Below are 17,256 nucleotides of genomic sequence, written 5' to 3'. Positions count from 1 at the left end.
GCTGGTATTTACAGTTCCGGCTACCAATTTTTGAAAGGTTCCCCACTTGGTTTCAAAACTGGTATTTCATGTGGGGATCAACTGCTATGATTTTACCTCCTGCTTTTAAGGAGTTGCAGGAGCAATTTATACAATATAATAATAGCAATAATTCAGTTGACACTCACCTTTACTTCATGGCCCTGTATCAAATCCCTTGGATTATGAAATGGGACTATACCATATCACCCAATACTTCCAATGATTATACATACATCCCACGCTTGGGAAAAACCATCTCTGTGAAATGGTGGGATATCTTTCAAATGGATCTCACCAAAGCCACTCCAAAAAGAATACCACCTAAAACACCTATATACCAGGAAAACCCAAATACTCCAAACACTTCTTTTGACTTTCCAACCTACCTTCGAAATATGCTGCAAACCAACCCACATGCCTCCAAAGAAGAACTGGAAAAACAAATGAAAGAAATCTTTGCTGAAGCAGGAAGAAAACCCACATCTTCCGAAAAAACAGTTCAGTCTTCCCCATTGCACACCAATAGGTACCTCCAACTCAGTCAGAAGGATCCAGAAGAAACAGATCCAGAAGAGACGGATCCGGAAGAGGATGATCCAGAAGAATTCAGTCAGAGACCATGAATTTATCATCCATGACATCACCATCCAGAAGCAATAAGCGATAATGACAAGACATCATATGGGACAAACAAGGGTCCCACCACCGACAGCAAACACTGTACTCCACTTGTAATAAGGCCAAAAGAGCCACTGTACATAGATGCTTTTACTTTTTTATTTTTGTCTTCTTGTACAAAGGGCATCCTCTTATGCTCTTACTTTTGTCCACTAGCGTCTCTCTCTCCCTCCTTTGTCGCATCTTGCCGACACTCTGTCCTCTCTCCTTTGTCGCATCCTGCCGACACTCGGTCCTCTCTCCTTTGTTGTATTCTGCCGACACCCTCTCTCTTTTGTCTTCTCTTGCCGACTATGCTTTGCCAGCTGGTCCATCTGAGCCTAAAGGATTCCCTTCAAGCCTTTTAAAAGGGAAACCCCTTCTCGTCTTGAGGACAGGGCCTAACTTCTCCCCTCTTCTCCTATCCTCAAACTTCAAAGCCTACCTCCGAAGCCTAAGCCTTCTGAAACCTCTGAGTCTTCTGAAAACCTCTGAGCCGTCTAGCCTTCAAAACCCTCTGAGCCTCCTGAAACCTCACAGACTTCTGTAACCCTGTTACCTCTACCAAGCCACAGACTTCTGTAACCCTGTTACCTCTACCAAGCTACAGACTTCTGTAACCCTGTTACCTCGACTATTACCTCGACTGAGCCTCTGCACTTGAACCATACCTCTGAACCTTGAACCTCAACAACCCTGTTATCACAACCAAACCTCTGCCATCATACACCTGTGCAAACCTCTGCAACAGTTCATACCGTTCCTATCTGAAGCTATCTTCGCCCTCATAGCTCAACCAGGTTCTCTCTTACCTCACTCTATACTTATGTGTGATTGTAATATCCAAGATTTACCTTCATACTGCCCGCATCACTGGAAACTATTTTCCAGTTACTGTTTATGTGCTCAGTAAGTCTCCTGTTCTAAAATATATCTCTGATCTATTTCCTCTCTGTTTTATTTCCCTGTTTCATGTACTATCCTTCTATTTCCTCTCTGTTTTTATTTCTCTGTAATTAACTTTCTTTCTCCTTGTTTTCATCTTGTAAACATTGTAAACATATGAGATTATAAATAAAGTTTGCTAGTGTGATTCTCTATCTGCCTGAATAGTAAAATTTTATGTCTGCTTATTATGCAATTTAAAATTTTATTTAATATTAAGATAGGCAACACTAGTTATGCCCAGTGGATAGTACTTGATATCTCAATAGTCCCGTTCATAGGAATCTTATTATTCTGTCTAAATTACTATCGAATTTTACAATCATTAATACAGTACAACAGCTTGCTGTTTACATACCTGTTATAATTCCTAATCATAATCTTTCAAATAATCCTGAAAACCTGAAAACATAAAATCCAATAAATAAAAAGTCGTCAAAATCGACAAACGACAGTGCTGTAGATCCTGGCGCAAAGTGGTATATATATATATATATATATATATGGCAATGATCATGTCAACCCACGGGCTGACAACAATAGTGTCAACTAACGACCCAGATTGAATCTAAGCTGATCTGATGGTCGTAATCTCTTTTCATGTTTGAATTTTCATCATTTTTTTTGTACAAATCAAAATCATTTGTAATTTGGAACGCCTATTTTTCAAACATACAATAATCTAATAAAAATATAAAAAAATAATTCACAAAATATAAATTAACCAAAATACCCCTGAATAATTTTGGAGGTATTTTATTTTTGAATTACTTTTTTTATATTTTATTATGTATGCATTGATGAGAAGAATAAACGCCTACAATTTTAAGTGATTTGGATTTGTAGAAAAAAAACTAAAAATTCAAATATAAAATGAGATCGTAACCATTAGATCGGCCCAGATTGAATTAAGGCCATTGGTTGACACTTATAATATATACGTTAAAAGCATTTGGTAATTTTTAATCTTTTTTTCTTTAGTTTTTGATGCTAACATTAGCATTTTAGCAGATGACTCGAGGCCAAACCAATGATTTAAAAATCAGTGACCCAATCCTAAATCGGGTGATACGAATTGGGAGTCACCATGAACGTCCCGGATCTAGTAAAAGACTAGGATTTAGTCAATTCAGAATAATAGACTCGCTTATCTTTTTGTGGAACCGTCGATTCTGATGATTCTTCACCGTGTCTGACAGATTCTTAATTACTTCCGACCAATTTTTCATCGAGTCAAGCGAAAAATAAAATGATGAACAATTTTTTCTTGAATTATTTTTATTTTTTAAAATTTGGGACAAAAATTACCAATTCCACCGATTATTCTGATCTGATCCACCGATTCGACAACGGTATGGGTGTGACCAATTTGAGTCACCGATCTATTTTTTTAAACATTGGCGCAAGTCATTTGCTAGATTCTTCATTATAAAAATCAGCGAAATACACTTTTTTATGCTTTTCCATAGATTTAATATGGGGTGTTTTTTGTATTAATGAAATATGCTCTCCCTATTGCATTTTTGAGAAAAAATTTATATAGAGCCGACGCTCTAGACAATCAAATTAGAGCCTATCTCAAAAATTTAACTATAAGAGAATGTTTTGATGCCCAAATATCCTCAAGTTGATCATCTCGACATTATCCATGGACATAAGAAACAAATGGATTTCAAGTTTTGGAAATAGTGTATTTTGTAATACATTTTTGGATCATCAATTTTCAAGATTTTTAAGTTTTCATAGATTTATCGATCTACAATATGTTTGAAGCTTTAAACTTTATAAATAAATATAAAAATATGTTTTAAGACTAACAGATATTTCCAGTGTGAAACACATTTCTCGGCGCCATTTGAAGGAAGGCTCTAATTTGATTTTTTAGGGCCTAAGCTCTATACAAACGGCACCAATCCACCTCCATACAACTCTCTACATAAACATCCAACTCCAAGTGTTTTATTACTAACCAAGTTCTTGTTTTCTTGTTGTTCACACGGAAAACAAATGCCCCTTGTTCACTAATCCCAAGCCCGAAATAGCTTACAATATACAAATCCCCCAACCGCTAGACAATACATAACCCATCAAATCACCGAAAAATTGCCTATTTCCGGCGAAAACTTGCCAGGAAAACCAGAGGCCCAAAATTCCAGCCTCTAAAAACTAGCAAAAAAAACCATGCGAAACTTCACGATAACCGAAATTAGGGTGAAACCTTAACTGCAAGCCCATGAAAACAGGCCGAAAAATCCACCCCAAAACCGCAAAAACATCTATTCATTGGTGAAAATTTCAGCATAATCTTGGCCAAGGCGATGGAGGTGCTAACCGCGTTGGACGAAGCCAAATCTGCCATTGTTATGGTTCGGTTTTAATACGGATAGGATTTGGTCAGCCACCGGTGTTATTTTTTCCTTAAAACGGGGATCTAAAAGTGCTTTATATATATATATATATATAATTTTAAAAAAATATCTCTATATCTTCTAACCCTTAGCCAATTTAAACATATTTTTTAACCTACATAAATATGAAAAAGACATGTTCAATCTAAATCTAATCTTTTCTTTCTATTCACTCATACACCTCAAACTTCCCTCTATTTATGTCTCACTCTCTCCCCTCCCATATTTCTCCAAACACCTCTTTATCTCCACTCAATAATCTCAACCATTTTCTCTCTCTAAAAGTTTGAAAAGATAGCTTTTAGAACAAGTATGTCTTTTTATATTTGTTTAGCTTAAAAAATATATTTAAATTAGCCCAAAGGCTTATCAAAAATAAAATCTACAATTTTTATACCTCAAGATATTTTTTAAAACCTTTAGTCTATTATGAAAATAAAACCTAAAAATAAGAAGTATGAAGATATTTTTTCCTAATTTTAACATCATCAATTCTATGTTTTCGTTGGGCCACCACCTTTTAACATTCATCTACAAAATGGATGTCTAATGTACCACAAGATGCTACTACGAAAATACGTTCCCTGATGCACAAACTACTTTCCCCCAACTAATAATAGCTTGGGCAAGGTTTATTGACAAGCAACTCGCAGCTTACATTATCTTCCTCCTTTTCTACTACAGTTGTAAAAGGAACAATTATTTTACATAGAATGCTATGGGTCACCATGAATACCAACATTTATGGCATACAACTTTCAAGAACGCAACACACACTAACACACCACCCATTCTCTTCTCAAAACAACAAAAGACCAAGTCCTCGAAACACCAGTGCCTCGCATCTCCTTTTGCTCATAGGTTAACAATTCAAGTGAAGACCACCGTGTGATACGCGAACCTTAGCTAGATCCATACTTCATTGAACGATTCTTGCCCCTTGATCGACCACCTACAGCTGCTAAAGTTGAAATTTTGAAATCAACTTACTTGTTTTCATTTTCCCAAACAGCCTCGAGTGCTTTATAGTTGGATTTGGGTGCTTCAGTAGAGTTGTTTCCATGAGCATTGAGGCCAGGAAGTGCTCCCTGAGGGCCAGGTTGAATGGATTTCCTTGGCTTTGTTTTAATCCCGAGCAATCTCAAAACAAATCTCGCAAGCTCACCGTACAGTACCCCTGAGCGATCAAACAACTGCAACAGACATTTGGAAGAGGAAGGAAAAGGGCGGGGGAGTGGGGCATAAAGACAAGTTAAAACTTGAAAACAAGCAAACAAGTTGAACACATTAACAAAAAAAACTTGGAAATAAGTGAAGTATTGATAAAGAAAACGAAAAATGAAGAATCACCTGAAGGAGTGCAGACATGAACATGTGGAAGGCATGGGTATTCTGATCAATAAGAAGAGCAATTCGGCCAAAAAAGTCTACAACACCATGCATCTGAAAATCAAAAGTAGGATGAGAGGCAAAGACAACAAATTCAATTAAAAGCACGTACAGAAGCATCCCTCATTCATGCATCTGAAAATCAAAAGCAGGATGAGAGGCAAAGACAACGAATTCAATTAAAAGCACACACAAAAGCATCCCTCATTCATGATCCACAAATTTTAACAATTTTTACAGTCCTGAATATTTTACAAAGAAGACAAAGAACAAGGAGTAAGTGATTCCTTGTTGGTTCCTACAAAACACGCAAGAACAAGACTGGCTTCACAGCACATGACTAACATGTCCACCCCTAAAATGCACCACTGCCCACGGAGCTAGTGACTCCTCCAGTGCATATTGGATAACATTAAGGCCAGCCTTACACAAAGAAGGGATCTGAGATTGATTAGCGACAAGAACACTAAGCTAAGCACAGCGGTGTCATGCATCCCCAATGCTTCCACATAAAAGATATAAGCATCTCCCTTTAGGGATCCCCAAAGTAACCCTCCAACCCTGCTAGAACAGGCTTACCAAAAGAACATCTATCAAATTGTAGACCTAAGGATAGTCAGGCATGAGAGAACCACGTGCCTTCACCCCCACAAAACAGGTCCACTGCATTGAACCCCTTGAACTCAAAATCAACAAAGGCATAGGAAATCATTCTCCTACAAATGATCCCCCTTGAACTCACTATGGAAGATTTATCCCATCTGAAAATTTAGTTGTATCTTTCTCCAAATGCTTCAGAATATGCCCAAGCATAAAAATGTAGCATCTAAATGGACAGGAGTCAAAATCAAGCCAACCACGGCCCCAAGGAGTCGCCCACTGCAAGTCAAAGCTTGTAACATTGGAGACCATATTGAAGGTACAACTGGATAAAGGATGAGCAGAAGATGGTCAACTGTTTCCGTCTCATTGAATATCAAGCACATGAAAACCTATGATGTAAAAGGTTGTAAAAAAATAGTGTTATAAAAGGTCTGAAAGCGTCAAACAAAACCTGAGCACCTTAGATCGTCCAATCATGATATTACTCGTGGACCTTGGGAGAGTCTTGTTCCTAAAACAATACTTTGATACCTAACCTGAGGAGACCGTGTTCCTAAGAGGAAGGCAACACCATTCTTTTTGACGAACCATGGTTGACATTAAGCACCAAAACAGGAAAATTGAGGTTCAAGATGAGAGCGAAACCAATAACCGAGATCCAACTTTCCCATCTGGCCTCCTTACCATAGTGGCCAAAGATTCTTCTTCCATGAATTCCCATTCCTTGCAATAACAAGCCACATGTTCTTTTCACTACACAATGCTCAACCATGTGAACGCCTTTGAAAGACAGATACTATTACATCATGGAAACGACTAGCAAGGTGTATCCGACTAGGAATATTATAATCAACTACGAATTATTAAAAGATGTTTGAAACTAAAGGTATCCTATTGGATAATCATCATAAGATGATCAGATATGTGATAAAGAATTCATATAAGAAGTACCAAATCTGGCAGCAGAGATCAGAATAACAGCCTTACCGCACGAAGGACGGAAATCCAAAAGCTTGGGGGTGATGCAGGGCCCCCATTTGGGTCATTTGGATCATGGTTACCATATGGACCACCCATGCCCATCCCATATCCACCCATGCCCATCCCATAACCACCCATCTGTCCTCCGTATCCACCCATCTGTCCTCCATATCCATTGTTATACATTCCACCTCCATACATCCCAGAACCATAGCCTCCTCTGTACGTATTGTACATACCCCCACCATATCCTCCCCCACCATATCCTCCATAGCCACCAAGTTGAGAATATGTTCCACCACCATACCCAGGATTGTAATTCATATTTGCTCCGTATCCTGCATTGACCAAGAATTATTCATGACAAAAAGATCATTACATGCATTTATTGAAGAAGAGACATTTTTACAAGCAAAAATCCACAATCAAAATTGATGTTCAATACCGTAATTGTTTCTGTCCTGCTCCCAAGGCCTTACAGGTTGAGGCCTTCCAGCAGGATTACCATTCACTACAGTATTCCTTTCAGCAACTGGAGCAATCTCTCCAGGTTTAGCAGTGCCAGATGCCTCCACAACATCAGTTGTACGGCCAGGAGCTGGAGGCTTAAAAGGCGATGGTCCAGCTGAGCTCTCCACACGTTCCCAAGGCTTTGGAGGGGGCATATTACCTGCAGAGACAGAAACCATAAACACAGTTTTGAGATAGAAATGATTAGTTACAGAATACTTATGAAAGAGGACAAATGCACTAGTTTGGGCATATGACTCTGACTAAAACTTCCAATCACCAAGGGCTATGTTTATGAGTAAATGCATCAATCACACTATCTATACCATCACTAGCATGAAATCCAAATGTTTATAAGCTTCTCATAATCCAAGCTTACATAAGAAGCAGGTGACAGATAAAAAATCAGAAACTATATGACAATAATGATAGCAATGCATGAAAATGATATGCAGGACTTTGACAGATAAAAAAAAAAAAAAATCATTTCGGAACATATATGAACTTTCCAACATTTTTTATTTCTCCAAATTAGGGTAACTAGGGTATATCAGAGTTCAATAACAGATCTCCAATAAAGTAGAATCCCTCTCCAGATGGTCTACATGCGGGTGCTTAACCAAATGTAATCTAAGGCATCCATCTTAACTCCTCTGATTGTTCTCAACCATGGAGAATAAAGAAAGTACAGAAATAATTCAAATCAACTTCCCTGTAAAGGATAAAAGGAATTCAAAGAGATGAAATGCGACAACAAAACCATTAAAGGTTCAAAAACAATCCTATCCAAGCATTCAAGTGAAAGTTAGGCAACTGAAGCAAGATCCCCACAGATGGTTCAATCCAACAATTATGGCTTTCTGAAATTTATAAGAAGCTGCTATTTTCCAACCTAGAAGGAGGAAATTCAGGACACATAATACCCAGAAGATCGAAGAGGAGTTACAGGGAACATGGGAGTCTTGAGGAAAGGTTTCATTCATAATTCGAAAAGAGTAAACGAGAAACAGAGAAAAGAAAGAGAAGAACCTACAACAAGGGAGATATTTGCGAAGAGATTTTATGACAAAGATTTCAAACATAATCTAAAGATTTCTTTTATCCAAACACTAGGTTATGTGGCTAAGCTTAGGACCAGGTTGAGCACTGAATGAAGTATACTCTTTAGATTACATACATGAATGAGGACTTGATGATAAATAATTTTGGAAGGTTAGCAGCAGTTCAAACAGGATCCATTCTAGTGAGTCAACTTGGACTCACAGGAGTCTAACCAGATCAGGACGGAATCCAGATATTAAGCATCACGATTCAGGTTTTTCAAGATTTAGCCGAGTCACGTCGAAGTCTTATGCTGATTCGGATGAGTACTAGTATTATTTTAGTTATATTATAAACTGGATTTACCCATTCTGTGTTTTAACAAAAGAGATTACAAGCTCAACAGAAATCTACCATGTAAGTTGTTTACTTAATCCCTTCTTAATTTCATGACATGTACTGCAGTGCACATTGGTCTTGCTACGACAAGAAGAAACCAAAGTCACCAAACAATCAGTCAAATACATATTTCTTGCTCTCCCACCAAAGATCACGTTAAAAATGAATTTTACAGAAACTACACAAGTAAATTTATTTTAGGTACTCTGCCGATTGAACTCTAATTCTATTTAAAACATTGCAAAGCTGTTTAGTCAGATATCCAAAGTTGGTAACCATTAACTGGTTTTTCTTAAGCCTTAACTGGTTTTCATCTGATTCTTACATCACCAAACTCACTCAAGAACTCTTATCTAAGTTCAACTAGCTACATAATAAAACCTTATCTAAGTCCTATAAATAAAGTTGCAGATAAAAATAAATTAGAACTTTACCAAAAAAGTTCTGCATTGTCAACCCTTCCAAGTTTAGAAGAGGAAATAAAACCCCTTGGGTAATACCAACTTTTGAAGGAGGTGCATAAGCCCTTGCTTTCTCACCTTTTCAACCGATATTCTCTCCTATCTCAAACTCTCCAGGTAATATATTATCTTTCTGGTGAATATTCACTAATATCTGCACATATCTTTTAGACAAATTTCCCATCCTTACTAAGATTTCTAGCATTCAACGACCACAGCGAAATCAGATAAGTGTATATAGGTCTCAACTTTTCTTTTGACAAGATGCCTGTCAAATATGATACGTTTGACTGAGTTTTTTCTATTGTTTTCCATTAATCTCTCCAACAATTAATCATAAGTTTGGTTCCTCCAAATGTTATTCTAGTTCCCTTCCAACTACTCACACTCTTTAAGTAGACCGGGCACACACCAGGTCACCCCTGGCCTGGCCTCAGCCCTGACCCAGCCTATGTTGCCTGGGCACATATACATGTTTCAATGTCTGACACAAATACAGAGTGTTAGAATCCTCATGTGATGAAGAAGACGATTCAGGAACACATGCAGCCTATGTTGCATGGGCACATATACATGTTTCAATGTCTGACACAGATACAGATCAGAATCCTCATGCAATGAAGAAGAGGATTCAGGAACACACTGAAACAACCAAAACCAAAAATGTTTTACTAATACCCATTTCATAATAAGTGCCACAAAAAAACTCAATTATACCTTAATTGGCTGAATCCATAGATATTCTATATGTTCCAGACATTTTTGAAGTTCTGTCAACTAAAAACAAAAACAAAGATCAAGCCTCAACAATTATGTAATCATCGCTAACAGACAAGAAGAATAATCCAGAAGAATATAGTTGGTTTGTATGTTGATACATGCTGCACAGTCAGGCCACGAGCTGCCAACCAGGGCCAGGGCTTAGCCAGGCTGAACCATCCATCCCACTGCCTGGCCTAACTCTAAGTCCACATACTGATTCAAACAGCATATCTATTTTTGCTTTCTTTACATACTAATCATAGGGTGAGTTCTGATGAAGAGGGAGACAGAACAGAATCTTGTGAACTTCACATTTCAAAAAAGTTACTCACAGTAATTTTGCCAAGTTTTATACAAGCAATGTTCAAAAATTCGGCCGCCTGGCCACTGGAAGGCCAAAGCGCCTAAGCAGGCTTCTGTGCCTCAATGCAGGCCGGCCGAGGGAGGAAAAATCAAAAGATACACTTCCTGATATTTTGTGGAGCTTTGAGCGACTGTATAAGAGGACTTTTAGCTACCAAAGATCACTTGTTTGGCCGATATTGGTTTCAGTTTGAAAAGGCTAGTGCATTACATTATTTGAATTAGGGTCCAGTATTTTTTTGTATACTGTGTAATGATTTATTATTCTTTTATGTGTTGACTGTTGTATTGAGGTTAAAAGTAAACGATGTACAAGAGTTTAGGCAACCACCAGCTAGGTGATCTTCTTTTGTGATATTTTTACACATTTGCAGTTGAAAACTAGAAATATTTTGTGAATATCTTCTGATTTAGGCCTATATATCGAATTTATTTTGAAAAGCTTAGTGCATTACAATATTTGAATTAGAGTTTAAATTAAGTTATTGAGGACATGTGGGTAGTAGAGATCATGCTTTCCGTCTTTGACTTTTTATGGTTGCTCTATCAGTTTATATACTATGTACTTTGAGTTTTGTTGCAATTTGATAATGTCCATCTTGGTAATTATTTTTTTTTATTTTTATTTTCACAGGTTTTGGGGCCCTAAAACTGCCCTAAGAATTCCCTAGGGGGCCTAAGAACTCCTTCGGGGCCTAACCTGTCCTTGTTCCTGTAGGTGGGCACCTGGCTGCCTGGGCCGCCAGGCCCCCAAACTGCTTATGGGTTGCAACCACATTTTTGAACATTGGTCACAAGGAATTTCCTTTTACAGTTTATCAGTCCAATTAATCAAATAAATTTGGGATCTTTTTGTTTCAAATTTAATTACATGCCTGGAATTTATATCGGAGAAAGTTCCACATCAAAGTAACCAAGAATCTGAAGTGGTCTACCAAGTTGAAGGACCGTAATAAGTATTGCTAGATGATCCTTAAACATGAACGAAAGAGGGAGATATTTCTCGACTTAAAAAACCATGAGCAGACCCCAAGCATTGTAAATATTTAGTGAAGTCGAGCAAGCAGGATATTCTAAGGAAAGTGTGTTTAGTGGTGAAGGTTCAATGCTCTGTTATAAGCATTGCCTCTTAAGCCTTAGAAGATGAGCAGGAGAGGCAAGACTCAAAGAACGGATGTCTATACTGAAGGGGAGGCCAAGGCAGGAAGTGGGGCATGAGCATGTGTGCAACGAAGGTCCTGGGACCTGAAGCTCAAGGGGGAATAACAAGGGCTGAAACATGGTTGGTCAAAATAAAAAGCAGGTAAACATGAGATAAACACAATGAACTGACTTAGCATTATTGAGGGGGAGATATATATAGTGTGGTAGTGCCTAAGGCTTCATAAAAGAAACTCAAAATTTTAACATTTAGAACCCAAAAGCCTAACAAAACAAAAATATATAAAAAATAATTGAACAAATACGAGAGCCTAAAACCAAAGCAAATAAAATCAAAAGCACAAAAGCCCACATAATTTTCCACAGTAAACCTAACACCAAATGGAATGAAAACAGAACTCTCCAAGGCAAGAGCTATCCAGAGAAGAAGTCCAAAGTGTACCAAAATCAATATAAGACCTGAGTTCACAAAAGCCTGAGCATAAAGAGGAACAGGAAAGAAAACTGAAAACATAGTGACATAGAAAGTAATCCTGATACCTGGGCTCGTTGGGCTTGTGGCTGTGCCTGAGGGTGGGAGGCTCTTTCTACGACCTTATGCCCAGAGTAGCACTAGGCTGCTTTTACTGGGGCAACACCATTCAGGCGACGCAGCAAACCTCCAAAAATCCTATAATCCAATGAGCCTCACCAAGCAAACAAGAACTCACCATATTTACAACAGAAAATTCTTGGATTTTGATAAATTTATACTTCTCTTCCATGGCCTATGAGACTTACAGGGCCAAAAACATATAAGGGCATTAATCTAAACTGATAAAAAAAGAAGAAGGATAGAATTACATGGACTATCATTTCCTACACTTTCGTGAATAGTTTTAGTGAAGGACTGAGGAAGTGGATTAGGGCCAGCTACCCATAGTTATTTTTATAAGTGGTGGAAAAACCATCAGGAAGGCTCTCAGGATATTGATTTCTCTCAGGCAATGGCTGAACTTATGGAAGAAGTCATGAACATCTATTAGTCTGATGTGTCTTACCACCATAACTGAGGAGAAGCTGCTCCCCCACATCTATCTGAGGGTGGACTCATTCACTCGTCCAAATTCTCCACAAGAAATTGTTACATTGTTCACAAGTTATTTTTGTCCATATATCCTCGGCGGCAATAATGGTATAAGTGCATACATCTCAATTAATGCCATGTACATAAAGCAACAAACTTGATTATGATAATTGCATAAGTTTGCCTCTTGTAGAAACTCTTAATGCATTTCAATACTTGTGATAACCAGTTGCATTTCATTTCTCCATAACTATGTATTTGCAGTGTTTTGATGGAGGGAAATGACTTTCCAGTGAACATGCAGTGGTGTGAAAAGGCACCGTAGGACTACTCTCTTTTGCTCAATTTCCAATAAGGACAAACTGCTGACTTTGAATGACCTTAAAAATGTAAGCTACACTTTGGCAAGTACTCGTTTGAATCGAGAAATCAGTTTATCATATCTTTACCTTCTGCAATTTTATTTGGACTTTTTATGTTTAACCCCTTCGATATTCACATGAATGACGCATGATTCTTTCCCTACTCAACTGTAGGCGAGGAGTGGGATAAAGAGAAGTTAGAAAGGAATCTCTTTTATTGTTGGGCTTTGAAAATTATGAATATTTCAAGTGGGGCATGAGTCTGGACCATTTTTTTCTTTTGAACTTTGTCCAGAAAGGCTCTTGAATTGACATGCACATCACAGTGAAGGACATCACTGCAGAGTTAGTGTTGTTAAGTTCCAGTTAGCAAGGAATCTATTAAAATATTAGCAACAATATTGGAGTAAATGAACAATGATACTTTTCAGAGGAGATACCTAGGGCGAAAGGGCTTGCAAGATATAATCAAGGAGATCACTAGGTGTTACAGAGTCCTGCTTTCCAGGGATTCACAATTATAGAAGTGCATCAAAGAGGTTCCAACCTCCTCTATGGATTTCCACATGGATCAAAACCAATAGTTCCCCCCTAATGTAAAGAGGAAGACTCCGAATCAGAGAGTTATGGCCATTTGATCTCAGTGAAAGAGTCGATGCGGTGAAGTGTTATGTGTGGCCATTAAAGATCACAGAGAATGGGGCTCAAGTTAAACAAGAATTCATCAGAACTCAAATGAGTGAAGACTTACCCAAGTAAAGCCTATAAATTATAAATACTCACAAATACAGTGCACACAGAGTAACTGCAATATTAAAACGATAGTGCGGCCCAAAATGATTGTGTTGCCACTAAAATGGTTCTATAAAACACAAACTAAATATGAAGCAAAAAAATTGAGCAGTGTAAATGCAAAATGAACAGATAGCAAAATATATATCAAATGAGCTCAGCAAGTAGACCAAAGATAGAAACCCGCAAATTGAAAAAAAAAACCATAGGAAAATCTACACCAGGAGCAGTAAATGAAATAAACATGGTATGTTATATATTTTCCGTGGTATATGCTAAGATGTTCAAAAATCGAGAAAAAGCTAGGAAGTGATAATGACGCGGGCATGGAATGAAGTTATTTGGGTTTTTTCATGTACTTTAATTAGGGGTTATATTTTGGGGATTTTTAAGAATTATTTTAGTTTAGGCTTTCAGGGTTTAGTAATTATGGTTCTTTTTATTTTAGTTGTTATTTATTATTTTGTCAGGGGTAGAGTTAGTCATTTATTTTAAGTTAATAATGAATGGTTAAGATTAAATAGAACAGACGGTTAGGATTTTGTAGGAGCTTTCTAAGGTTATAAGTTACTTCAATTCTTGTATTTAAAGGGAGGAGCTCTCTCCTGGAGAGGGTGATATGTGAAGGAAGAGAAAGTAGAAAAACTCATCCCTTTAGTGGATAGAGTAAAAGAGTGCACGAAAAAGGTCACTCAGCTTCGGTGTGAATGGAATTTGGAGAGTAGCATTGGAGTTCAAGGCAATGATGGTAAAAGAGGTGACTTTCATCTTGTTTCTATTAAAAACGACATTCCTGAGATCAAGCTTCATCTCCATGTGGATAATTATGTGGAAAAGCTTCCTATCCATGTTGAAAATCATGTGGAAAATCCGATCTCAAACAAGGCGTTGGATTTTTAGGAGGGACAATGTCAATCAGAAGCCTATAAATGATGAAAGGATAGTTGAGTTCAAGATATTTGTATTAATTCCTCCTTCATATTTTTGATCAATTCTTTGAGGTATTTTCACAACCATTCATATTTTTAGAGTCAAAGGAGAAGGCAATAAAAGTATGCGGGTTTGATGCAGTTCTCATCTTAGCCCTCTTCAAAACTTGATGACGAGTTTTCTCCAACCAGAGGAGATTGAAGCAGGCATGGAATGAAGTGATTTGGGTTTTTTCATGTGCTTTAATTAGGGGTTATATTTTGAGGATTTTTAAGAATTGTTTTAATTTAGGTTATTAAGGTTTAGTAATTATGGTTCTTTTTATTTTAGTTGTTATTTATTATTTTATTAGGGGTAGAGTTAGTCACGTATTTTAAGTTAATAATGGACGGTTAGGATTTTGTATGAGCTTTCTAGGGTTTTAAGTTACTTCAATTCTTGTATTTAAAGAGAGGAGCTCTCTCTTGGAGAGGATGATATGTGAAGAAAGACTTTATGTTGAGATCTTGTGAAGAGATCATTGGGGCCGAAAATAAAATAAAATAAAAATAAAACAAAGGTGAGAAAATTTATCCTCTCTCAAGGTCTGCAAGGGAATCCACCCTCAACGAGAGAATATACATTCTCTCAGGGTCTGCAAGGGAATCCACCCCCAATGATCTCTTCACAAAGTCTTTCTTGACATATCACCCTCTCCACGAGAGAGCTCCTCCCTTTAAATACAAGCATTGAAGTAACTTAAAATCCTAAAAAGCTTCTACGAAATCCTAACCGTCCATTCCATTTAATCCTAACTATCCATTATTAACTTAAAATAAATGACTAACTCCATCCCTGACAAAATAATAAATGACAACTAAAATAAAAAGAACCATAATTACTAAACCCTAATAACCTAAACTAAAATAATTTTTAAAAATCCCCAAAATATAACCCCTTATTAAAGTACATGAAAAAAACCAAATCACTTCATTCCATGCCTGTGTCAATCTCCTCTGGTTGGAGAAAACTCGTCTTCAAGTTTTGAAGAGGGTTAAAATGAGATCTACATTAAACCCGCATCCTTTTTTTGCTTTCTCCTTTGACTCTAAAAATATGAATGGTTGTAAAAATACCTCAAAGAATGGATCAAAATATGAAGGAGGAATTTGATGCAAATATCTTGAACTCAACTATCCTTTCATCATTTATGGGCTTCTAATTGACATTGTCCTCCTCAAAATCCAATGCCTTGTCTGAAATAGGATTTTCCACATGATTTCAATATGGATAGGGAGCTTTATCTCATGAAAATTGTTTTTGATAGGAACGAGATGAAAGTCACGTCCTTCAGATTCATTGCCTTGATCTCCAACGTTACTCTCTCCAAATTCCATTCACACCAAAGCAGAGTGACCATCTGCATGAGCTCTTCTACTCTATCAGTTAAAGGCATGACTTTTTCTACTTTCTTCACCAAGTCTTGAACTTTTTGAGTCAACAACCACGACTTTAATCTTTCAAGGGATGCCCCCATGGAAGCCATCGTAACTTGCTCTGATACCAATTGATGCAAGGGAGATTGAAATAAAAAATATAAAAAAAAATAAAGGTCAGAGAATTTACACTCTCTCAAGGTTTGCAAGAGAATCCACCCCCAATGAAAGAATATGCCCTCTCAATCAGGGTCTACAAGGGAATCCACCCCCAATGATCTCTTCACAAGATCTCGACACAAAGTCTTTCTTCACATATCACCCTCTCCAGGAGAGAGCTCCTCCCTTTAAATATAAGAATTGAAGTAACTTAAAACCCTAGAAAGCTCCTACTAAATCCTAACCATCCATTATTAACTTAAAATAAATGACTAATTCTACCCCTGACAAAATAATAAATAACAACTAAAATAAAAATAACCATAATTACTAAGAGTAATGATCCTATTGGACCTTCCCCCACCCATGTGTGTAGGACCCCAAAGGATCACCATTAAAGTTGGTACAGATCTCTAGAAAAATTATGACATGGGTGTGAGACTTGAATTTTCTAGAGATTTGTGCCAACTTTAATGGTGATCCTTTGGGGGTCCTACTCACATGGGTGGGAGAGGGTCCTATAGGATCATTTATCAATTACTAAACGCTAATAACCTAAACTAAAATAATTCTTAAAAATCCCCAAAATATAACCCCTAATTAAAGTACATGAAAAAATCCAAAATAAACTTTCGAGGTGGACCTCTAGGTTTTTGTGATTTTTCCTTCTTTCTCTACTCTTATTCTCTTTCAGGCTTGTTCTCTAGAGACCTCTCTACGAATTAAGGTGCTGAATTTGTGAAAAAACAACCCTAATTTGCATCAATTGGTATCAGAGCGGGTTCCGATGGCTTCAATGGAGGCATCCCTCGAAAGATTAAAGTTGTAGTT

At 37.3% G+C, this 17,256-nt stretch overlaps 1 protein-coding gene across 1 annotated transcript in view; it reads right to left on the bottom strand.

Moving 5' to 3' along the window:
- Positions 1 to 4,631: 4,631 nt before the first annotated feature.
- The window catches only part of LOC18448044 (DEA(D/H)-box RNA helicase family protein), a 28,795-nt gene continuing 16,170 nt past the window's right edge, over positions 4,632 to 17,256 (bottom strand). Inside the window, exons 8-11 of the mRNA XM_020675938.2 lie at positions 7,450 to 7,674; positions 7,011 to 7,342; positions 5,382 to 5,474; positions 4,632 to 5,224 (exon numbers count right to left, since the gene is read on the bottom strand). Coding sequence (XP_020531597.1) covers positions 5,018 to 5,224; positions 5,382 to 5,474; positions 7,011 to 7,342; positions 7,450 to 7,674 — 857 coding nt within the window. The 3' untranslated portion in view covers positions 4,632 to 5,017. The remainder of the gene's footprint in view (positions 5,225 to 5,381; positions 5,475 to 7,010; positions 7,343 to 7,449; positions 7,675 to 17,256) is intronic.

The sequence above is a fragment of the Amborella trichopoda genome, chromosome 2, assembly GCF_054954075.1.
Source record: "Amborella trichopoda isolate Santa Cruz 75 chromosome 2, AtrichopodaSantaCruz75HAP2 v2.0, whole genome shotgun sequence".
Taxonomy (NCBI): Eukaryota; Viridiplantae; Streptophyta; class Magnoliopsida; order Amborellales; family Amborellaceae; genus Amborella; species Amborella trichopoda.
This window is presented reverse-complemented; position numbering and strand designations above follow the sequence as displayed.